Source organism: Balaenoptera ricei, chromosome 2, assembly GCF_028023285.1.
Source record: "Balaenoptera ricei isolate mBalRic1 chromosome 2, mBalRic1.hap2, whole genome shotgun sequence".
Classification (NCBI taxonomy): Eukaryota; Metazoa; Chordata; class Mammalia; order Artiodactyla; family Balaenopteridae; genus Balaenoptera; species Balaenoptera ricei.
Genome location: NC_082640.1, coordinates 111,346,595 through 111,372,480, shown reverse-complemented (window position 1 = coordinate 111,372,480; position 25,886 = coordinate 111,346,595). Strand labels below are relative to the sequence as shown.

The 25,886-nt window shown below is 41.6% G+C and overlaps 1 protein-coding gene across 1 annotated transcript in view; it reads left to right on the top strand.

Moving 5' to 3' along the window:
• Window positions 1-8,612: 8,612 nt before the first annotated feature.
• Window positions 8,613-25,886, top strand: part of AVEN (apoptosis and caspase activation inhibitor) — a 186,608-nt gene continuing 169,334 nt past the window's right edge. Inside the window, exon 1 of the mRNA XM_059913705.1 lies at window positions 8,613-9,007. Coding sequence (XP_059769688.1) covers window positions 8,759-9,007 — 249 coding nt within the window. The 5' untranslated portion in view covers window positions 8,613-8,758. The remainder of the gene's footprint in view (window positions 9,008-25,886) is intronic.

Genomic DNA, 25,886 nt, shown 5'->3' with positions numbered 1-25,886 from the left:
TTGCTACTCAAGGTGCGGTTGATAGAGGGGCAGTGTTGGCATCGCCTCAGAGCACGTTAGAACTGAAGGCTGACCAGGCTCAGTGCTTCTCAAAATGCTCATGACTACCTGGAGGATCTTGTTAAATTGCAGAAGGGCAGGGCTTGCAATTCCACATTTCTCAAAACCTCTCAGTGCTGCTGATTCATGAGCCATACTTTAAATAGCAAGGCTGAGGGTAATGGCTGAACTTCTTAGAAAAGGGGAACCATAGCTGACAATGTGCTATTGAAAATGGAATTTTCCAACTGAAATGTCCAGTAACAATTCGGATCCCCCTCTGCCTTCCAAGGACAGTTGAGGGACTTCCCTGGTGGTCCAGTGGTTAAGACTCCGCACTTCCAATGCAGGGGGTGTGGATTCGATCCCTGATCGGGGAAACTAACATCCCACATGCTGCGCGGCCAAAAAAAAAAAAAAAAAAAAAAAATTACTTAATCACAAGGACAGTTGAGTTCTTCTTATTTGAAATTAATACGTATTTCCTTTCCAGCTTTGCTTCCCTCTATTCTTTCCTTTTTTCCCCCTGCCTCATTTTTGAGAGTGATTTTCCTGATTGCTAAACTGCTGGGAATGGACAGACTTTCCACAGACAGAGGCATCTGGGACATGAGGTAGGTTCCATGACTGAGGATTGATTTCTTTTTGTTCTGATAGCTGCATGATAGTCGAGGGTGAAAACTGAGTTTCAGGCATCTTAGTCTTCCATAATAAACTTTTTGAATCATTAAAATGTTTTTGACTGAAAGATTGTATTTATGGAGGGGAAACAATGTTTTTGTGTGTGTTATGGAGGCAAATGAAATAGAAGTGGTTATGGGGAGGAGTGAGAATTCTTCGGAGTTCTTATTTGGTTACTCAAACTTTAAAAGTTTCCGTTTTTCACCATAGTGTTGAGAATATTTTTATTTCTAAGGTGCCTGCATCAGCAGAGAACAGATAATCATCCCTGGCTTATTTTCCACTACTGAACAGAAAACAAGAATCTCAGAGTAATAAAAGTGTCCTTGTTCCCAACCTTGGTAGATTGCTTCTTGCTTCTTTGCTGTCAATAAATTACAAATGGAGCAAAACATCATAAAAACCGAAAAAGGTAACACTGTGTACCAAATGAATTCCTTTCCTTGTGGAGTGGCCTTGATGACTTCTGGGGCTTTGCTTTTCTGAAACACCTTTTCTCTGAGAAGCTTTATGCCCAAACCACTCTTCACTGTTTCCATAGCAACCACAGCAGAAAACTTTAACAGCATCTACAATCCAGTGATATCAGGACACCATCATCACCAGCTCGTGTTGTTATGCAGACTATTCACGTGCCGCTCCTCCTCTCCTTCCTTTTCAAGGCTAAATCATAGAAAGTAAGCTTAGACACACGGTACCATCGGGTTAGATATCAGGAAGAACTTCCAATGACACAATGTGTGAATAAGGGAGGTTCTTGACTTGTCTTTTTTGGTTTCTACTTTCAAGTAAGGTCTATCTAACCTTTGATTTATAGAACGGAATGCTGTCCAAAAACATGGTGATTAAGAAAGGACTCCTCGGCCACTCTCGCCTCCTGAGACAGACTGCATTCTGCCTATGGAAGGTGTATCTCTCTAAATAAACCTGCTTTCACGTAAAAGAAAAAAAAAGACGATGTTGCTGAAGCAATAGTATCTGGCACAGAATTTTAATCTGACATATTTTTAACAATATGTCCTGTGTTCACCACTGTGCTAGGCGCTGCGGGGCATATAAGAGGGATATACAACAGGCCTTGAACTGAAGGAGTTAAACTTCTACAATTCTAAGAAAAAGAGTATATAAGAATTATTGAGCCTTTGCACCACATTTATGCGACAGAGAAGTCTATTACCAAGGCCATCAAAGGACTGTATTTTCATTGTAGCCCAAGAAAACAGAGGTGGGTTGCTTTACATGAAGGCATAAATTGGAGCCATTCAAAGCACGTGTTGTGACCCTCAGGTCTTGGAGTTGCCTAGGTGGGTTGTCTTCTGTTGCGGTCTGTCTTGTCTCCTTATCCCGAAGTACGGGGCAGATGTTATCATCTCTTTATGTGTGCCTGGACATGAAAAAGTCTGGGCGGTACCGCCACAAATGGATTTATGTGAGACTCTGGAAGTCCAGAAGCTCTTGACGGCATTGTCCAAGTCTTCCTAACAGACTTGGAGGCATGGATCATATATTCATCTTTGAATTCCCAAGGATAGTGTGTCATTCTGGAAGCAACAAGGGAATGTTTCAAGGAGGGGATAGTGATCAACTGTATCAAATGAAGCTGATAAAACAAGAAAGATTAAGACCGAGACCTGACTAATGGATGTAGTTACATGGAGAGCGTAAGTCACGTTGGTAAAGTGGTGGGCATGCGAGCCCTGTGGGGTGAATTCAAGGCTGAATGGGAGGAGAAATGGGACAGTGCCGTAGATGACTCTTCTGAGGAGCTTTGCTGTAGAAAGGAGTAGAGAAATGGGGCAGAAGCTGGATTAGAATGTGGGACCGAGTGTTTGTTTTTGTTTTTAAGAAAGGTGTAAATTATAGCACGTTTGCAGCCTGATGTGAGCGATCCAGTCATTAGAAGAGAGAAACTGATGTGTAGGAGAGAGGAGGGGTAGTTGCTGGAGAGATGTCCTCCGGTAGGTGAGCAAGGATAGGACCCAGTGCCGTACTAAAGGCAACTGACCTCGCACTGGAGCAGAGGCCCCTCTCAGGAACAGGAGAGGAGGAAAGGTATGTGTGTGCAGGCACAGGTAGGCTGGGAGTTGTAGTAATGGCAGTGGTGGAGAGTCTTTTCTGATTGCTCCCATTTCTCTGTGAAACTGAAAGCGGGAGTGGGAGTGAGGATGGAAGGAGAGAGGAGAAGGGATCAAGTCATGAATTCTGTATGTTAGGAGTTTGTTCCGTTCATTTTTGGGAGTTCTCTACCCCTGACACCAGCTCTGGAAGCCAAAGCACCATTGTGAGCTGACAGGTGGTTCGCTTGCCCTCATCTTCCCCAGGTTACAGGCTGGGGAACCTGGCCTGAAAGAGTGACTCCTGTCAGACTCCCTCCCCCTTCAGCCAGAGAGCACCCCTCAGTGGTGGATGCTGCTGTCCAGAACACAAAGTAAATAAACAGACATAAGAGACCTTATCAGTGTTTTCCAATTTGCATTGTTCATAGACTAAGCATCAGAAATCAACTAAACTGTAGAAAATCTGCCTGCCTATAAACAGAAGAATCAGGAAGATGCTTTTTTTTTCCCATAAGAATTATATTTGCAAGGGCACAGTGCCTTTTTTAAAAAATCCTATCATAACAGCTACTTTCTGACAAATACCATATGATTTCACTTATATGGGGCATCTAAAATATGGCACATACGAACCTATCTACAAAACAGAAACAGACTTGTAGACACAGAGAACAGACTTGTGGTTGCCAAGGGAGACGGGGGGAGGGAGAGGGATGGACTGGGAGTTTGGGGTTGGTAGATGCAAACTATTACATTTAGAATGGATTAACAACAGGATCCTACTGTATAGCACAGGGAACTATATTCAGTATCCTGAGATAAACCATACTGGAAAAGAATATAAAAAAGAATGTCTATATGTGCATAACTGAGTCACTTTGCTGTACAGCAGAGATGGGCACAACATGGTAAATCAACTGTACTTCAATAAAAAGAAATTGAAAAAAAGAAGAAAAATAACATCTACTTTCATCAAGCAGTGAGAGTTTATAAAATCTTGGACTAGGAATTAGGAGGTATTCTTGTGGTGTTTAAATGCCCAATACTACCTTGAGATGGTGATTCTCAAACTTGGGCACGCATCACGATCACCTAATGGGTTTGTGAAACTCCTGATTGCTGGGCCTCATCCCCAGAGTTGCTGATTCTGGGGTGAGGCCTGAGAATTTGCAGTTCTCATAAGTTCCCAGGTGATGCTATGCTGCTGGTCCACACTTTGAGAACTATTACCTTAAGGAATTGGCTTCATTTAAAAAAATTCGGTCATATATATTTTTTGCATATATAAAATATGCAAAAAGGGAGGTTTATTTTCTTAGGAGTTACCTATATAATTCAGGACTTTGTTTTAGATATCTCATGAATACTACCTAAGGGAGAACTGAATATTTTATTCATGCAATGGCATATATTTAAAATCAGGACTATCATGTCAAAGCAGTTGCAGAAAATCCTCCTTCCCTTTGTTATTTATAAAACTAAAAGCTCTCTTTTTTTTTTTTGTTTTCTGTTTTTTGCAGTGCAGTAGGTACTTGTGTGCCATTTTCATCCTCGATGACAGACACTTTTCCCATGTGGATCAGAATCAAATGAGGAAAGCATTCTTTCTCAACATCCTGGTTAAAAGGATTTCTGTCAGTGATGTCCTCCAATTAGGAAGTGTTAGCAGGAGACCTTCAAATTCTCCATATCCTAAACACTCCTGGTTGAATGGAAAAAACCTTGAACTCATAGATGGGGAGGGCAGAGTAATGTAGTCCCTGGACTTCTGATGGCATCCGCAGCATAGACATAAGGGCACAGATTGTGAAACCAGACTGACCGGGTATGAATCTCAGTTTTGTCACTCATTAGCTTGAGCAAATGATTGAACTCCTTTGTGACTCAGTTTTCTTACCTGTAAAATAGGAATAATAGTATTTACTTCCTAGAAATATTAATGAAGATTAAATGAGTTAGTGTGTGTAAAGTGCTTGGAATTGTGCCAGGCACAAAGTAAATGTTAAATAAATGTTACCTTTTACTATCCACAAACAAGTCTCTCTGTGGTCTAACGAAGTTGGCTTAATCTGAAACCCACTGATCTTATTTCCCTGACCAGGGATTGAACCCATGCCCTCGGCAGTGAAAGTATGGACCCCTAATCACTGGACTGCCAGGGAATTCCTGCTCCCACCCCTCCCCGCCCTCCCTCCCACTGATCTTTTCAATGTCATAATTTTGGAGCCTTCTTGAGGGATAGTTATACAGTTAAATCCATTTTTGCAAGTGGTTCTCAGGCAGGGTGATTTTGCCCCTTGGGATAAATGTCTGGAGACATTTTTGGTTGTCATAACTGGGGGGAGGGAGGGTCGTCAGTGGGTAGCACCTAGTGGCTGGAGGCTGGGGATGCTGTTAAATTCTACAATGCTCAGGACAAGCCACCGCCACCACAAAAAATTACCAAGTCCTAAATGTGCCGGAGTTGAGAAGCCCTGATATGTGCTGTCTGGTGTGAGATTAATATGTGAATCTTCATCTTGGTGACAGCCTGAATCTGTGGTGTGTTGATAACTATTTAACAACCTGTTTCCACCCCCACTGATGGGGGTGGAAACAAAGTCCTGACTTGCAGAATTTTGCCAATTTCCGTCGTGTAAAAGTTCCCACTGTAACCCGTTTCAAGCAACCAATTTTATGTCACTGCACGTAGCATTAGGGAGAATGTACCAAACCATTACAGTTCCTGGTCACATAGGGGATGGGGGCTCAGGTTGTCCAAGGGGTTCTCCTGTTGGTTCCTTTATGGGGTGCAGAGAAAAGGATAACATTCTTGTTATTACTCCCATCTGCTTGTTTAGTGTTTCTCTAGGGGTGGGATTATGAATTTGAGCATGAGGATGAATAACTTAATTCTGAGTGCCATTGACAGTGTTAATTTCACAAAAAAAGATAAGGTTAAAAAAAAAAAGAGAAAAATAGGATGTGGAGGAATAAAAAATGGGAAAGGCTGGAGAAGAGTAGAGAGGGAAAAATTGATGTACTGTGTGAGAAGTGACAGTGTCTATTGACAAAAATGTTAACTATTAAGACAATGAATAGAGAAAAATATATAATAGAATACAGTGTTAAAAAAAATACTACTATCCTGACACATCTCCTCTCCCAACCCTGTATTTCCCCTCTTGACTAATAGCATCATTAGCTACCTGGTCACTCAAGCAAGAAACCTGGGCATCACCCCTAACTTCTCACTCTGACCTCCCCACTTAGAATTGGACACGGAGTCCTATCAGTTCTCCCATCTCCTATCTGTCCCATTATCTTCCTTCTTAGCTCTCAATTTAGGCCCTAATGATTTGTGGCCTGGACTCTTCCAGTAGTTTCCTGATGGCTGCCTGGAATTCTGATTCTCCTCTACAGAATGGTTTTCTGAGTACGGTGGTTAACAGCATAGAACCTGAAGCCAGACTGCCCTGGGTTCCAATCATTCCATTACTCACTAGCTGTGTGATTTGGAAGTTACTTTACGTCTCCGTCTTAGATCCCTCATCTGTGAAACAGGGATGACACGAGTAGTACCTCATAAGGCTGCTGTGAGGTCTAAAGGAGGTGCTATATGGGAAGTACTTAGAACTGTGCTCTGCGTTACTTTGTTCAAGATTGCAGTTGACAACCCTTCAGCAGTTCTCTAGTCCCACTTACCAGGCAAAGTCCTGCTCAACCATCAGGACTTGGCTCCTGGGTCTATTTCTCATGAAGCCCTGGGTGACTCATTGAGGCAGTTCAACTTTTCTTCCTTCCAGACTTCACCTTGAATCTCTCACTGCACTCAGCACAATAGTGCAGTCACCTGCTTACAGAGTTATTATCTTCCTTCTGGGAAGTGAGCTATTGATACTTGAGAGCAAGGACTGTGGCTTTTTTCTTTTTCTTTTCTTTTTTTCTCAATCTTCAAGACCAAGCACTGTGCCTAACACACAGTAGATAATTAGAAGCAATGAACAGTGTTAACTATGTATGAATGTAAGAAAGGGACAGAAAGGATTCGGAAAAAAACACCTGTTTCGCCACACTGATTGGATGATAGATGTTTTAACCCTTCTCTATTATTTTCATGTGGTTTCTATAATACAAAGTTTTTTTAAAAAATAATTTTATTTATTATTTTTGGCTGCATTGGGTCTTTGTTGCATGCGCGTGGGCTTTCTCTAGTTGTGGCGAGTGGGGGCTGCTGTTCGTTGCGACGTGCGGGCTTCTCATTGCAGTGGCTTCTCTTGTTGAGGAGCACGGGCTCTCAGCACGCGGGCTCAGTAGTTGTGGCTCGTGGACTCTAGAGCGCAGGCTCAGTAGTTATGGCACATGGGCTTAGTTGCTCCGCGGCATGTGGGATCTTCCCGGACCAGGGCTCGAACCTGTGTCTCCTGCACTGGCAGGTGGATTCTTAACCACTGTGCCACCAGGGAAGTCCTTGTAATACAAAGTTAAAAATGGCTCCCATGTATCCATATGAAACTGCCCTTTTACCCCTTGGCTAAAATAGACTGGATCCATAAAATGAACTACTGCTTAGCAATAAAAAGGAACAAAATATTAAATCGTAAAATATGGGTGAGTCCCCAAAACTGTCTACTAAGTAAATGACACTGACACACAAACATGAATAGACTGAGCTTGCCTGAGTTAGAATGCCATTTCCACCGCTACCGTAGCTGTGTCACATCAGACAAGTGGTTTAACTTCTCTAGGGCTATTTCCTTATCTGTAAAATAAGGATGACAGTAGTACCTACCTCACAGGGCTGACAGGAGAATTAAATGCTCATGTGCTCAATAAGTGTGAGCTAAAGCAGTCATTTCTGTAAACATTCTTTTGACATCCTGGGAGCCCCTTCTGTCCATGACAGGCTGCACTGTTCTCTGGACTCCCGGTGGCTTGTGGCAGGCCACACCTCTCACCTGAGGACCTCACCCCACCCTTCCTTCATACCTCCTCCTGAACCCAGAGGTATGAAGGAACTTTAAAAATTACACCTATTCATTCTTGAAGATCAGGAGACTAAACAGGAAAAAAAATGGAAGAATTAACTCACTGGAAGTCTCACCCCACAGTTAACCACTAATGTAATAGGGAAGAACCTTTGTATTCTATTACAAGTTAGTCACTAAAGGGCTGTTGCCTGTAAGCTTCAATTATACATAATGGCCCATCTCTGGGAACCCTGCCTCCCAGGTAGTGAGCATTAAGCTCTAGAGTACCTTTTCTTTTAGCTCACAAGAAACATCCTGACCAGGCCCACCTGTGAATGACTGCAAGGAGGAAGAGGGGGCTGACCAGAACCCGGACATGTTTGACTTTGCTCTCTCCCGTTTTAGTATAAAAGAAGCCTGAATGCCAACGCAGGCAGCTGGTTCCTTGGGGTCAGGAGTCCACCATCTTCTCGGTTTGCTGTCTCTCCAGGTAAGTCGTTACTCCTTGCCCCAACCAGTCATCTCTGGGATTCACTGGCCTGTCCTGCAGCGCGCAGCAGGAGCTTGGACTCGGTAACACTAATGTTTTGGTATATACTTTTTAAGACCTTTTCTTAGGCAAATACACCGTATCAGTATGTCTTTCTACTTTTAATTAAAAAACGAGTTCATATTATATAAACTTTATTTCATAACCCATCCTTTTACTTACTAGGGCCCTTCCCCCAGAAACACCCCTCCCACTTGCAGCTTCTACTGGTCAGCCCTTTCCTCGGAACCCCCGGCCCTGCCGGAGACCAGGTTCCGGCCCCACCTGCCAGGCCCGGGGCCGGCCGCCCCGCCCCCTCCCCCGCCCCCGCCCCCGCCCCGCCCCCGCCGCGGCCAGCTTCCATACCCAGCCCCGCACGCCGCGCTCGCTGTCACCGGGGGCCCGTCGGTCGCGGCTCCTCCGTGCGGCCCGTTTCCGGTGGGGCAAGGGCGTCTCCGCGGCGGCCCGGCTCCCGCGCGCTCAGCACCGCCGTCGGTGGCCAGATGCAGGCGGAGCTCGGAGCTCGGGGCGGCCGAGGACGCCGACCCGGCCGCGGCTGGCCTAGCGGGAATGGCGACCGCGAGCGGGCCGGCGCCCCGGCGGCGGTGGCGAGAGGCGGCGGCGGCGGGGATAGAGGCGGCCGCCGGGGCCGCGGCAGGGGTTTCCGGGGCAGCCGCGGAGGCCGAGGAGGAAGAGGTCCGCGAGGCGGCCACCGAGAGGCAGGAGGCCGGGGCGCCGGGCCCAGTGCGCCGGTAAGAGGGGACGGCCGGTGGGGTCCTGGCCGGGGTCAGGGTCGCGGCCTCGTGGGACCGGGGCTGGTGGGGGGTCCGGGCCCCGAGTCAGAAGCCGCGAGCGCCGTGCAGGGCACGCGCGAGCCAGACGGCGGCAGCGCCTGCGCAGGATGGGCGGAGGGCGGTGGGGGCGTGCGCCGGGGTGTGCACGTGGCGCGGGGTGTGGGTGTGCGTCCCTTGCTCCCTGTCTGCTGGGGTGCCCTGGAGGGTCAAGGCCATGGGCTTCCCCAGCCTGCCCAAGAGGTCTTGGCCCAATTATTAAAGAACCCAGCGGCCGCGGCTATGTGTCCGCAAGTCTAGGGGGCCGTTTGGGTGCGGGTGTCAGTGTGATTAACCCTTTTGGGGTGGGGACAACCAGGGCTTGGTCTCCCAGTGCCTAACCTCCCAGGGAGACATTCCTGTTATTAAGAAGGAAGGGATTTGGGGGTCAGCTTTGTTCACTGCCTGTGCAATGCGTGGCACAGAGTAGGCACCTAGTAAATGTTTGAGTGAAAGAATGACCCCGAGGAGCTAGACTCTATAGTATTTGGGGGCGGGATCAGATGCATAGTTCTCTTTTTTATAATAGTATAGTTCTTTTTCATTGTATATGTGTAGGAATCAGGGGTCGGTGGCCTTCGTCTATTTGAATTTTCAATCTGTAAATGTTTCAGCAGTCAGGTCTCAATTTTACTAGCAATATAATCGGCCATATTCATGCATTTGTAATTGAAAGTGTCTTACAGCTTGGAGCAGGGAATGGTTTGGGGGCAAACTTTTACTCTACTGATACTCTAGCTAAAGGAGTTAAATTACTGTCTTTATGAGCTGTTCTGTTATTTTAACATTTGTAGTACAAAACTGTCTGTCTATTTTGAATTCCCATGTGCATAGATTAAAAAATTATTATAGTTTTGGGTTGAGTTAAATTTCCTATTACTGAAGTATTGATATTTGTAATATCTTAAGGGCATAGTAGGTAGGATGTCCCTAAAGATAGGAGTTGTGTACAAAAATGGAGTTGGAAAGAAATACACAACTTAAGTGTGCCATATTTAACCTTGTTAGGATTAAGGCAGGTAATAAGTAAAATTTGAGAGAGGTATGAAGAAATTCTTAGTCAGCTCACCAGGAAATGAAGGAAACTGACCAGTCTAGTGCACATTATATGTCACATCTTGTTTTATAACAACATTATTTACCTATATAACTTTATTACAACTTAATTTTTTTAGCAACTTGAAAGTTGTTTAAACAACTTGATAACAAATTTGTTATATATATACTTTATATGTATAAAATCTTCATTTTTATAGGTTAACTGACTTGCTTAAGCTGTTGTAGCCAGTGGCAGAGCTGGGATTTATATCCAGCTGCCCTTGACTCGACTGTGTTTTATCTCTTATATTTTTGTGAACCAGTCACTGCCTTACTGAGAATAAAGGGGATACTCCTTGGTTGCAGGGATCATGTTTTAACAGTAATTGTAGTAATGGTACCTTTGGTATTTGGTCTCTGTTGAACTAAATTGAATGAAATGATGGTGTATCATTTAGAGATGAATAATGTATTTTTTGATTTATGCTAATATTGTAACCATTGTATTAAAACTTTAGGCTTTTATCCTTTTTCAGAATGGTCTGAAAAATTCCATCTTGTGTTTTCTTTAGGATTTTCTCACTTCACAGTTTAATGATTCAGTGTGTCAGTGAATGTAGATGCTTCGCACAGTGCCTGGGGGCATAGCTGCAGCCACTGTTACCACCACCATCATATTTTCAGGCAGAGGTGGATGAAGAGAGGCTGGAAAGATTATTCCTTCATTTTGGTTTGGGTTGGTGGCCTGTAAGGTCACTTCCACGTTTCAGATTCTGAAGTGCTCTTCCTATTTAGGCTTGCTAAGAGTACCATTCTTGGTGCCTGAAGACTAAATGGGACAAGGTTGATTAAGGTGCCTGAGGCCTCCTTGTTCTCATATCCTATGGTGCATTTGTGCCCCAAATGGAGATTAATTGAAATGATTAGAAAGAAATAAAGTTCACAGTAGAGTTTTAGCTGTGTAAAGACCAGGTACCTAACTCCAGAATTGAACACTGTCGATTCCCTTTGCTACTGTTTTAGACTACTACGGATACATGGCTTATAAGTGGAAAACAGGACAAAATAAAACTAAACAAAACAACTTCTTGATATGTAATGCTCCAAGGTAACTTAGTTGAGTACATTGCATCTGCTAGTCTCTTGCTCTTAAATCATTTCCTCTATAGATGGTATGAACCCCAAGCCTATGGAGTTTGGGTAAGCATGTCATAAGGCTAATTATCTTCATTGAATACCCAGTAGGTGTAATATTGTACTTAGTGCAATCATTAACTTAAACCCCCAATACTAGGATTTGCTTAATATTAATATTTTTGATGAACTGTTAACAGAGAGGAAGTCAAGGCCTATTGGCAGTCCTTGGAAATTTTTTTCTTCCCTGTAATATTAATAGTAACTTACATTTGTTGAGCACTTAGTATGAGATGAGAAAACTGAGGCACAGTTAGATTACTCACAGTTAGGAGAGGTTAGGTGATTTACCCAATATCACTCAACCACCAAATTAAGGAGTCTGAGTTCAACCCAGGCATTTCGGCTCTACAGCTGAATCTTTTAACTACCACCCCAAACTGCATCTGGAGTGATTTTGAGATTTGAAGAGTGGATATATGGAGGACTTGAGTGATCCTTTTCACATACCTGTTTTCCTGATGTTTTGATATGATTATAAGGTTTTAAGGTAATACAGATACCATATTCAATTATTGTGGGTGTCAGATCTTTGCTTTCTTGCTCCATGTTAAGGTGTCAGCTGCTCTTATTCATTTTTTAATTACTTATGTCCATTAAAAGATAAGGTAGTTGTTTATGGCTGCATTAAGGAGAGTAGCCTTGGAGGCTTTTTTTTTTTTTTGATGAAACTTTTGCTTTGCAAACAATAATATAATGCCTTTGCCTGAGTAGTCATTAATATGAGATGCCTTTGACATTTTCATTGCTACTATTTTACTTAGTAAAAGGGAAATCTCTGATGTTCAAGCTTAGTGTGAACCGGGAAGAAGAAACAATGGCAAATCAAAGTTGCTGACAGTCAAAGGTACCTGCTCTTTCGTTGTCGCTGAAAGGAGTCACCTGCATCTTGTCAGCCAACTAGAGATTGAGAGCCTATTAAAGCTCAAACTCAAATGACAGCCTCTAAACTGCATTGCTCCTATTTTCAGAAAGCCTGAAACAAATATGGTTAGAAGCTGAACGTGCTTAAGTGTCCCAAAAGAAAATTGCTTTGAGATTAGCTTTTGGTAATCCACAGAATTGGCCCTCTCTCCTGCAGCTGCAAACTGCCGCTCCAACCCTGTAACTACTTTGGCGTCCTTATCCTTGCTAATGTATACCGTTTGAGGTCTGCTTTTCTCACTGACCATTGTTTCACTTACTTATTTTCACTATCAACACAGGCAACTGATCCTCGAAACTTCCTGCTTATAGTCTGCCTAAAAGTTTTTTGATAAATTATACATGAAGTCGTACTTTAACGTTTATAATGAACATTTAAATCAGTGGTTCCGATTGCTTCAGAATATAAAATTTCCAGCATATTGTCTGTATCGATACATATATATTTAAAATTTATTTATTTTTATTTTTGGCTGCGTTGGGTCTTCGTTGCTGTGCGCAGGCTTTCTCTGGTTGCGGCGAGCAGGGGTTACTCTTTGTTGCGGTGCACAGGCTACTCTTTGTTGCGGTGCACGGGCTTCTCATTGCGGTGCTTCTCTTGTTGCGGAGCACGGGCTCTAGGCACACAGGCTTCAGTAGTTGTGGCTTGCGGGCTTCAGTAGTTGTGGCGCATGGGCTTAGTTGCTCTGTGGCATGTGGGATCTTCCCAGTCCAGGGCTTGAACCTGTGTTCCCTGCATTGGCAGGCGGACTCTTAACCACTGCGCCACCAGGGAAGTCTCTGTATTGACTTTTTTTTTTTTTTTTTTAAATATTTATTTATTTATTTATTTTGGCTGCATGGGGTCTTAGTTGCGGCATGCGGGATCTCCATTGCCGCGCGCGAGATCTTCGTTGCGGCACGCGTGTGGGATCTAGTTCCCTGACCAGGGATTGAACCCGGGCCCTCTGCATTGAGAGTGCGGGGTCTTACCCACTGGACCACCAGGGAAGTCCCTGACTTTTTAAATAGAAGTGTCACATCATTCTTATACATGGAGTCTAAATACTACAGTCATTTAATATTCGCCATCATTATCTATTTTTCAACCTTTTTCTTTTTTCGATGTTGTTATTTTTTAAAATTTTCTTTTCAAGGTTTTCTTTTTTTTAATTTTAATTTTTGGCTGTGTTGGGTCTTCATGGCTGCGCACGGGCTTTCTCTAGTTGCGGCGAGTGGGGACTACTCTTTGTTGCGGTGCATGGGCTTATTGTGGTGGCTTCTCTTGTTGCAGAGCATGGGCTCTAGGCACACAGGCTTCAGTAGTTGTGGCACAAGGGCTCAGTAGTTGTGGCGTACGGGCTTAGTTGCTCTGAGGCATGTGGGATCTTCCCGGACCAGGGCTCTAACCCGTGTCCCCTGTATTGGCAAGCGGATTCTCAACCACTGCCACCAGGGAAGTCCCTCGATGTTATTTTTTTCTTCCAGTTTGAGTTATAAATGATGTATAGCACTATATGAGTTTAAGGTGTACAGCATAATGATTTGGTATACATACATCATGAAATGATTATCACAATAAGTTTATTGAGCAACTGTCATCTCATAGATGAAAAATTTAAAAAAATAGAAAAAATTTCCTTATGATGGGAACTCAGGATTTACTCTTTCATATATAACATACAGCTGTGTTAATTATATTGCTCATGTTTACATGACATCCCTAGTACTTATCTTATAACTGGAAGTTTGTACACCACCATCCATTTAAGAATCACATTAATATTAGCAGTGAGAAGACTTACATTATTCCTTATTCTTTTTAACTTGTTTTTTTTTTTTTTAAATTAATTAATTAATTAATTTATGGCTGTGTTGGGTCTTCGTTTCTGTGCGAGGGCTTTCTCTAGTTGTGGCAAGCGGGGGCCACTCTTCATCGCGGTGCGCGGGCCTCTCACTCTCGCGGCCTCTCTTGTTGTGGAGCACAGGCTCCAGACGTGCAGGCACAGTAATTGTGGCTCACGGACCTAGTTGCTCCGCGGCATGTGGGATCCTCCCAGACCAGGGCTCGAACCCGTGTCACCTGCATTGGCAGGCAGATTCTCAACCACTGCGCCACCAGGGAAGCCCCTTTAACTTGTTTTTTAATTCCACATCTCCCTTAGAGCTTGATCCAGTGTAATATATTTTTGAACTTGAAAATCTTTTAGTGATTACCCTTTCTGCTTCCTTGTAACAACTTGTGATTTAAAAAAATGTTCTGTAACCTTAAGGCTTGGGTATAAATTTTTCTTTTAGATTAAATTAAAATCACATTGATTTATATACAATGTATTTTAATTAGCAGTTGTTAAACATACATGTAAAATTTTATTGTAAATGATCTTTTTCCCTAATGAGTTTAGTTGGGTATCCATGAATGAATATTACTTATTGCCTGAATGAGACAGGATTCACTGTCAATTCTCTTCCTAATTTTTCTTTTTATAGATGTAAGTACTGAGAAACATCGTTCTCATAAATTGGTAGATGGGACTGGTTGGAGTTTCATCATATAAGTGTCACTCAAGTCTTTGAATACCTTTCTGATTATATGCCGAAATCATTATTGTAAAACATTTGAATGATCTGTCAGCTGACGACTAGATTAGGTCCTCCTTCAATTTTGTTGAAAACAAGGAATTGGAAACTACTGATTTGTGAAAGGTCTCAGTACTTTCTCAATATCTACACCTATATTTCAAATTACCCTTTGCTTGGGCCTTAGGGAATGCACCACAGTCAGACTGAGAATGGCCTAGAAGGGGTTGCGTCGTCCTCAAGAGCTAAGTGTCCTGTATTTCTAAGATAGACTGCTCTTAGGAAAGAGTATGGACGTTGAATATCTGGAACTGGAACTTCATTCTTTTAAAAACGTGCTTGTTCAAAGACCCTTAGGAAAATCTATATGACGCCCCCAAGGCCTATGCATACTCCATCAGAGGCCTGCTGAGATCACATTATTTACGAGCTCTCCTTCCTATCAGGAGCCTGTGTAGAGCCCTGTGAAAAAGGGTAGTACCAGGGAAAAGAGGAAATCAATACGTGTGAAGGCTCTGCTAATTGCACGACTGTCAGAAGGCCCTGTTCAGGATCTCCTTCTTAGGGATGATTTCCCCTCATCTCCCCTCATCTCCTCGTGACCTGAACCCTATCTCTCACTGAGTTCGGTGCCCCGTATTTGAGCTGCCTTAGCCCTTGACTTTCTACTTTGTCCTAGAGAACAGGAGCTTGTCTTGTTCACTGTTAAATTGAAAAAAAAACAAAAAATCACATACTTTTTTTTTTTCTTTCCTTAGTAAGATAGTTTATTGCATGTATTCACCCAGAAGGTTAGAGTGTTTTTGTTTTTCTGGGGTTTTTTTGGGGGGTTTCACACTATGTGCAGAGTATGGTTTCCAATTTTCCAATTTTTTGTCATTCTTAGTAGTGTTACTGTCTTTGATTTAAACTACTGCTAGGATGGAAAATGGCAAGCTCATAATTCAACACCATCAGGCTACATTTCCTGGGGAGTTACGTAGTAAGCCATTTCTGCTTTTTCCTTTGTTCTTCAGAAAAAGTAGTGATTACCTTTCACAGTACTGGGCAAGTGACCTCTAGAGAGGCTGTGTAAGAAGTCATTTGGTCTTAGCCACACCACAGCATGACTGACAAGCCTTTTTTAAGAAATTAATTTAAGTGGTTTTAAAGGTGTTTTCTCTTCAGATGTTGCTGTTTCCTGATGCACTTTGAAATACCAAAGGGAGAAATAAAGACCATACTGACACAATTATTTCTATTTTATAGAAGCTACCGATTAACTTATTAGGGCACTACATTCATTCTCTTTAAAATTTCTTTTTCTTTTGTTAGAGCCGTTTGTGTGTGTGTGTTGAGGTACCAAGAATAAATTCTTTAATACTTTTTCCTTTTGGATGGAAATAATCAACAACTTTGTTGGTCTGAATATTTTCTACAGAGTTTTCATGGGGCAGTGCATTGATAATTGTTATAGATAATATCACACTTTTGAGTGGATTTTGTCAAAGGGTGTGGAGAAATACAAATTGATATGCTTAGTTTGATCCTGATATTGCTAGGCTGCTGTTTTTAGAATTTGACTAACCTGATGTCTGTCAGCCTTAAATTACTTAAAAGACAATTTCTGTAAAGAACAGTACTCCCAAGGATGCCATTTCTACCATCCATGTCACATCACTGCTATGTGCAAATAGCATGAAAATTAAAAAAATTTGTAAGAGACTGATAGAATGAATTCCCCATTGTACATATTTAATTCACCTTTTTTCTTCTTGCTATTAAGGACCGATACAAATACGTCTGATCCATATTTCTTTAGTACCAAGTCAAACTTATATTGAGGGATAGCAAACAAATTTTAATACTAACCTAAGCAAAGTATTGGATGACAGGACTGTTACCCAAAATTCATATATTCTCTTGGATTATCAGTGCTGTGATCCCTCCATTTCTTTTAATTTATTTTTATTTATTTTTATGGCTGTGTTGGGTCTTCGTTTCTGTGCGAGGGCTTTCTCTAGTTGCGGCAAGCAGGGGCCGCTCTTCATTGCGGTGCGCGGGTCCCTCACTATCGTGGCCTCTCTTGGTGCGGAGCACAGGCTCCAGACGCGCAGGCTCAGTAATTGTGGCTCACGGGCCCAGTTGCTCTGCGGCATGTGGGATCTTCCCAGACCCGGGCTTGAACCCGTGTCCCCTGCACTGGCAGGCAGATTCTCAACCACTGCGCCACCAGGGAAGCCCCCTCCATTTTTGTATTTAGCTGTGGGAAGTTACTAGCGCTGGGAGATTTTGTCAATGTATGTGTATTTTGTGAAATAATTAGTCACCAAATTTAGGTGTCTGTAGTCTCTGGCTTGAAAGGACCATTAACAGCTGCATTTTGGGAAAATGTAAAATACTTAGCCTTCTCTCTCAAAGTCTAATGCAGTGTGAATTTCATTTAAATCATGGATTTGGATCTGTGGTTCTATTATGAATCTAAAGTTCACATCCCAGTAGCTGGATTCATGATATTGAGGACTAGGATATTTTGCTCTCATTTTTTTTCTTCTACTACAATGCTGATGATAAAATAACATGTCTTTGTTTAATACTTGGACTAACTAAAGCCTAGTCTTATTTTATACTACTGAAGAAGGCTTAATTGCTGTTACAGATACACAAACTTCAGGTCCTTCTGAAGAACCTGTGAGTTCTCTGGGAGCAAAGCTTGATTAAGAAATGAGTATTTTTCTAAAGGCAAAGCTTGGCTTCCTATTTTCCCTTACTGTCCTTCACCCCACTCCCAGGTTGTATTTTGGTTTGCTGCTTCTTTTTTTATGTCAGTAGTATTATGATTTTATAGAACAATTCCTATTAAGTTTTTCTTAATTTTTATTTTATATTGGAGTATATTTGATTTACAATGTTGTCTTAATTTCAGGTGTACAGCAAAGTGATCAGTTATACATACACATATATCCTTTTTCAGATTCTTTCCCCATATAGGTTGTTACAGAATATTGAGTGGAGTTCCCTGTGCTATACAGTAGGTCCTTGTTTACCTATTAAGTTTTTTTTTTTAATTCACGTTCTTTTATTTATTTATTTATTTATTTATGACTGTGTTGAGTCTTCGTTTCTGTGCGAGGGCTTTCTCTAGTTGCGGCAAGTGGGGACCACTCTTCATCGCAGTACGCGGGCCTCTCACCATCGTGGCCTCTCTTGTTGCGGAGCACAGGCTCCAGACGCGCAGGCTCAGCAATTGTGGCCCACGGGCCCAGCCGCTCCGCGGCATGTGGGATCTTCCCAGACCAAGGCTCGAACCCGTGTCCCCTGCATTGGCAGGCAGATTCTCAACCACTGCGCCACCAGGGAAGCCCCACCTATTAAGTTTTAAAAAGTATTTTTCTTTTTTTTCACAGCCAAGAGAATCATTGAATTAAGAGGTTAATAGAAAATGTTATTTGAAGAGCAATTATTTTATGTATATTGGAGGGGAAAATTAAGCAGATAAGTTGGTTTTTCATTTTTACAATATGGAAGTAGACTTAAAATGGAGGGTTTTTAGACAGAATTGGCAGGGAGGGGAGCTTCAGGTTTGCACCTCATCTGTTTCCTGCATGGCTTCCTGGGGGGCAGGGAGGAGAGGGGAAAGTGCTGTTGAAGCCTGAGGATGGGTGTCCATGCTGGTGGGGGCATCACGGTGATCCCATGCGGGATGGGGTCTCTGAAAACTTAAGTATTAGAGTTGAAGAATTATGGACAAATAGGAATTATTGTTTCAAGGTGGTAGATAACAGGACTTTATAGACAAATGAATAGTTAGGGTATAACTTCTCAAAACCTACCTAAGTTCTGCTTTTTGCCTGTCTCTCTTCCTTCCTTTCTCTCCTCCCCCCAGCCCCCGCCCAGGTTTTTTGTTTTCTGTTTTTTCATTTTTCTTTCAGGGACTGTATCACATAGTGGTCAGTGATGCGTGTTCTGCAGTGTAGCCGACTGGTTAGAAACCTACCTTCCAAACCCCTACTTACTAGTTGTAAAAACTCAGGAAAGTTGCATAAGCTTTCTGAAACTCAGTTCCCTTACCTGTAAAGGGTGACTAAGAGTGTCTACCTTACAAAGTTGTAAAGATTGAAATTAGATGAACACAGTCAAAGGTGGTTCTTTTATCTACAGTCATGTTGCTGTCCTCCCTCATGCAGAGTCTCAATCTTCTTAGAGTATGCAGGTCAAATGCAAAACTACACTTAGTCACACACAGGAACTTACAGATGTATAGAATATTTAGAATTTGTATTACTTATGGAATAAGGTATTATCTTTTTTCATTTAGAATTTCCTTAAAAGCTTTGAAGCAGTAAGTCTCCCAGCCTTTACTGAGAGGCTCTGTGCGTGTGTTTTTGGGTATGTTTTCAACGCTCTATCAGGAAATTTACAGCTCTGCCTTAACGTTCACTTCCTGCTTGTGTAGAGCCTCAAGGTCGGCCTGAGGTAAAAGATTAGGGCCTTCTCAGATCTTTCCTGGGCATGCCCACAGCTTTGCACATGTGCATGGCCTCCTAGATTCTCAGGAATATGTCAAAGCTTTACAATGCCTTCTTGGGCATCTCATTCTCCAGTTTTACCTTATAAGTTTCAGCCTCTTTTGAGCCCACCTGGTATCACTGCCTCAAGTGGCTATGATTTTAAACTTTTGCTGCTGATTTTTTTTCTTTTTTACAAACTTCCTGGTCATATGACTGTTTACCCAGGGTGAGTTCTAAGTCTGCTCAAATAAAAACAAGATCTGAGGGCTTCCCTGGTGGCACAGTGGTTAAGAATCTGCCTGCCAATGCATGAGACATGGGTTTGAGCCCTGGTCTGGGACGATCCTGCATGCTGCATGTGTCACAACTACTGAGCCTCCGAGCCACAACTACTGAGCCCACACGCCTAGAGCCCTTGCTCTGCAACAAGAGAAACCCCTGCTCACCGCAACTAGAGAAAGTCCGCGTGCAGCAAGGAAGACCCAACGCAGCCAAAGATAAATAAGAGCAAGATCTGAGAATGGAGCTTTTCACAGAGCTTCCAGAAAAGTCACCTCCCTATCCCACCCCTCTAGGTGGACACAAAGCACCTACTATTTTGTTTTTTCTTAAATATTTTTTTTGAATCTAAGAGTAAATGGTAGACATGATGTCCCTTTACCCCTAAACACTGCAGTATGTATTTTCTTTTTTTAAAAAAATTAATTAATTTATTTTTGGCTGCGTGGGGTTTTTGTTGCTGCTCGCCGACCTTCTCTAGTTGCGGTGAGCGAGGGCTACTCTTTGTTGCGGTACGCGGGCTTCTCATTGCGGTGGCTTCTCTTGTTGCGGAGCTCGGGCTCTAGACATGCGGGCTTCAGTGGTTGTGGCTCGTGGGCTCTAGAGCGCAGGCTCAGGCATTGTGGCGCACGGGCTTAGTTGCTCTGCGGCATGTGGGATCTTCCCGGACCAGGGCTCGAACCCGTGTCCCCTGCATTGGCAGGCGGAATCCTAACCATTGCACCACCAGGGAAGCCCTGTATTTTCTAAAAGCAAGGAAATCTCGTACATAACTATAGCACAATTATTAAAATCGGGAAACTAAATTGATACAATACTATCATCTAACTTTATTGAGATTTTTTCCAGTTGACCCAATAATGTCCTTTATTAGGCTTTGAACCTTGAGGCAATGACGTATAGATGTAGGATAATTAGAGATTATTCGCTATAGCAATAATCATGGCATCCTCACTATTTCTGTTAGGTGACTGAGTTCTCATTTGCTCGTTTCCTGCTTGGGTTTTTTGTTTTTTTTTTTCCCCAGCCTCTAGACTTCTCATCTATTTTACAAGCTACTCGAAATTCTTTTAGTAAATTCCTTTGCTGACCATGTTTGCCAGAATTGATTTCTATAGTTTGCAACCCAAACTTTGACTGATACATTACATTTCTCCCACTCTCTGGTTTTCAAAATCTTATTCATCTTCACATGCTAGTTCGAATGCCACCTTTAGTGAAGCTTCCAGTTTTCCTCAGTTAGCAATGTGGTACTTTGTAAATAGAGCACTTATTTTTAGTCTTCATTTTATTATAGTCAGTTATTTGTATGTCTCCTTCATTAACTGTAAGCTACTTGAAGGCCTGTACATGATATAGCACTGTGGTGTTCAGATGAGTGATAGGATTTATCAATAGAAGGTAATTTAGAAGGTAAATGGGGCAAGCTAGAGAGTATGTTTTTAGACAGTGCCGTTTTGGGAATTCAGGTCAGGGGAACCCTTTATGTTTCATTTGCCTTTGTTACGCTATTTGAAGTACCCTTCCTTTGGTGGTTGAGAGCTCAGTAACTAAAAAGTTATTGCTCTCCCAAGGGCCAGATCTACACAAGAGCTTTAAATCACATTGGATTTTATATTTTCCTTGTTCTAAATCTTTTAAACTTTCCAGTGTAATGCAAACCACAGATTTTTTAGACTGTGAGAATAAAACAGGAATTATGGTATCCAGAGGTCTTATATGTATAGCGCCCCTTTTCACTTTTTTTTTTCTATTTGTGTTTTAAACTCATTTGTTGTATATATTATTCAAACTTGATTCTTATTTCGTCTATACTTTGGAGTCCTTGCCACTTTTATCTTTGCCATTTTTTTGGTCAATTATTAAATAGAAAAGTTTTTTTTTTAAAGCTGTCTGATTTATATGGTTCTGTATATTTTAAATTATATTTGAAATGTTAGAGTCCATAAGAAATTTGTGTTTACTTTTCTGTTTTTTCTTAACTATTTCCTATTCTGTTACTAATGAATTGACAAGAGTACATGTTTGTTAAATTTAAACTAGAATTTATTTATAAAAATGTGCTGTGTTAGTTCTATGTATAGAATAACGGGATTGGAGAAAAAAATTTTTTTTTTTTTTACCTAGCAGGTAATAATTAAAGTTACTAGCTTTTTAGTAGTGTTTCTTTATGCTGTAAAATTAGGTCAGGACAGAGCATTTCTTGTGCCTTAATTTTATTATTATTGTTACTTTTGTTTCTTTTGCCAAGTAGAAATTATAGGTTCTTTATTTGCTTCATAGAGATGGTGGGAACATAAATTAGGTTGCTTACAAATATTTAAAAATCTATGTTAGGGACTTCCCTGGTGGCGCAGTGGTTAAGAATTCACCTGCCATTGCAGGGGACATGGGTTCAATCCCTGGTCCAGGAAGATCCCACATGCTGTGGAGCAACTAAGCCTGTGCGCCACAACTACTGAGCCCACATGCCACAACTACTGAAGCCCACGCACCTAGATCCCATGCTCTGCAACAACAGCAGCCACCGCAATGAGAAACTCGTGCACCGCAACAAAGGGTAGCCCCCGCTCGCCGCAACTAGAGAAAGCCCGCACGCAGCAACGAAGACCCAATGCATCCAAAAAACAAAAACAAAAAAAACTATGTTAATTTCCTTGCAGATAAACTTCCTAATGAAAGCATATACAGAAAGAACCTTTAAAACTATGTTTTTAGAAAAAGTGTTGATCATATTCAACACTTAGATACTCTTCTCTTGGTGGGAGTTGATACAACTCATTAATGAAACCATTTGACATCAGGGTTTAGCCCGTGACCCAGCAATTCCATGTTAGCAATTTATCTTACAAATATGTCTGAATAGTTAGCAAATGTAAATAGATGATTGTTCTTTGCAACACTGTTTAAAATAAGGAAAATCTAGAAACAACTTCCTAAACGTCTGTTAAGAAGGGCTGGTTAAGTAAATCATGGTATGTCTATGCAGAGGGATACCATGTAGCTATTAAAGAATGGGGTCGATATGGAAAATGTCTAATATCAAGGGAAAAAGTTACTTCAGAAAACTAAGTATAGTATTACATTTGTGTAAAAAGAAGGTATTCATACATAGGCATGCAATGGAAGGCTGTATAAGAAACATATGTAGTGGTTACCTTTGGGGAATGAGAATAGGAGAAAAGGAGGATTTTCCTTTCTATCTTTCTGTACTGTTGAATTTTTATTTTGTTGCTGTGAACATGCATTACTCATATGAGTAAAGAAACAAATTAAACATTAAGTTAAATTACCTAAAACTGTTTCTTCGTAGGCCCTGAAAGCCATCCTTACATTTAAATGATCAGAACCTCCCTGTGAAGGAGGCTGTCAGTGCTAAGTGTAGTTTTTAAAAAAAAATCAATTAATTAATTAATTTTATTTTTGGCTGCTCTGAGTCTTCGTTGCTGCACGTGGGCTTTCTCTCGTGGCGAGCGGGTGCTACTCTTCGTTGCAGTGTGTGGGCTTCTTATTGCGGTGGCTTCTCTTGTTGCAGAGCACGGGCTCTAGGTGTGTGAGCTTCAGTAGTTGTGGCACGTGGGCTCAGTAGTTGCGGCACATGGGGTCTAGAGCTCAGGCTCAGTAGTTGTGGTTCATGGGCTTAGTTGCTTCGCAGCATGTAGGATCTTCCCTGACCTGGGATTGAACCCGTGTCCCTGCATTGGCAGGCGGATTCTCAACCACTGTGCCACCAGGGAAGCCCTGAGTGTAGTTTTATAGATGAAGAAATGAGTAGTTGGGTGGATTTAGGCCTTTTAAAGGATATAGCGAGGTAGTTGGTGGTGGAATGAATACCTGGGGTTTCTAACTTCTAGGATGAGACAAGTTTTTTTGTTTATGAATGAACAAAACAATGAATTGTGAATTTTTTTTCCCCCTCCTAGAAGGGTTATGTACTTTTCATGCTTTCCTATCAAGCATATATATCTTTTCTAATATAGCAAATGGTTAGGCGATATTGAATTGTAGTTTATCCCTTAGATCTGTTGACTTAAGTTTTTTTTAGTTTATTCAATATGTATGTCATTGCTCTTAGAGATAGCAAATGTGGAGTAGTAAAATGTGGAGATGGGAATTTAAGATTTTCACCAAATGACACAGAAATGGAGGTTTCCGCCCAGTATCCTAGGTCTACGTGTGTGGCTTCACCACACTGTTCTCCCTAGGCTGTAAAAAGCCATGCTTCTATCCCTCAGTTTCTAGTTCCTTATACATAAGGGGTTCTAAGTGGGCTGCTGTGATATGTGGTATTAAAAAGACTGGGAAACTTTTAGCATCCCACTTAACCTTCCCTTCTCAGTTTCTTTTTCTAAAATTGGGACCTCTATAGCAAACAAGTATTTATTCATTCTCATTCTCTCTCACTTATAAAACATTTAAGTGTGAAAAACCTTTAAGAGACCATTCAGTTTTATAATGTCATCATTAAAGTTTATAATCAATTAAATCATCCTTTAGCTTAAAAAAAAATCGTGTTAGATTCAGATTTGCTCTGTAAGTCCACATTCTGGAAGTGCAGACTGCTTAAAAGTGACTGAAATGGTGATGCTTCATTTCTCTTTACAAAAGTTAAAGGATTTTTTTTTTTTAAATAAGAAGTGAATAGTAGAGATAAAAGCAAATGTATAGGTGCTCTTTGGCCTAATCAAATAAAGGACAGTTGAGCCATCTGTCAAATGCAGGTTGAACTAGATGTATGAACTCCAGTGCCCTTGTCCGGCTCCAAAACAGGAGTGAAAAGAAAATTCCAGGCCACTCCCAGGCATCACCTGCTGCACAGAATGTGTGTCTGCTCGCAGCTGACGTGAAACCAGCAGCCAAAGTACAGTTTTAGCCTTGAACAGCAGGTGGGGTAAGCAGTCAAACATTTTTCCAAATGGGAGTAACATTCATTTCATACTTAGTCATTGATTGAACAACCATGGAATGCATGCAAACCCGAGTGGGTTCAAACCTTTTTAGCTGAGTAGATTAAAACAACAGCAACAGCAACAAATTCTTCACTGCGATTATAAATCTTTACTCCTCAATTTTGACTATTTCCTAGATTGTTGATATTATTTCAAACCAGACTGGAAATCTGAGAAATGATGTACACTCATGATTCTCTTTTGTGTTCCTCCTCCCCTTGTTTTGTTAGACTCATACAGTCTTACCCATAGAGGAAAAAAGAGTGGGAATCAGAGGGACAAGTTGTAGGAGAAAATCTTCTTTAATGAAGGGGTTTCTTATCTCTTGGGTGTGTGGGCTTTATCTCTGATTGTTGGTGTGTATGTCATGGCCAAGGGTAATTGAGGCAAGGATAATTAGCAAATGTGTGAGCTTAATAGGCTGCTTAATATTTTATCCTTAACGTAGGTATTTCTAGATGAAAATGTTGCCTGAAACAGACTTTTGCAGTATAAACTCCAGATCTGGTATGTATTATCGTATTTGTGAAATTTCAATATAGTTTCATTGATTTTTGAGCATTAATGGCTTAGAGTTAAGGTAGAACTTACAGAATAAATTTTGTGGCATAAACAGCAAACTTAGGGAGTTGTTCTTTATTTTGCGTTGAGTCTTTTCTGATATATGGACTTTTGTTTATGCTACTTCCTTCATTTTCTGGATTGCAGAAACTGCGTTGATATTTGCAGTTTATATATATAGTGACTTTGGGTGCCCCAGCCATTGTACTTCTCCACTACCAAAGCTGGTATATCTTTAAATACACATTTAGTTTAAAAGAACAAATTAAAGGGGCACCTTTCTTTTTTAGTGCAGGAGCTGACCGTATATGTTCTATCAACAACTACAACTGGCATGTGCCCCTCTCTGTATCTACACATATATATTCATTAACATACTCATATAAGTTGTATATTAATATGCTATTTGGAAGTGCTTTATACTCCCAGTTTTGTCCTTTTTGTTTATGGTAATTTATATGACTTAATAGTTTTCCCTAATGAATATTCTCTGGGCAACATATCTTCCTTTTTTGTTTTCTGACCTAAATAATGATTACTGATGATGTTATGAAGTGAATGTTTCTGTTTCCCCCCAAATTCACATGTTGAGGCCTTAATTCCCAGGTGACTGTATTTGGAGATAGGGCTTGTAAGGAGGGGATAAACCTTAAGTGAGGTCATAAGGGCGGGGCCCTAATCTGATAGAGCTGGTGCTCTTGTCAGGACAGGCAGAGAGACCAGAGCCCTCTCTCCTTGACGTGTGAGGATACAGTGAGAAGGCAGCCATCTACAAGTTAGATAGCCGGTCCTCACTAGACATCGTCT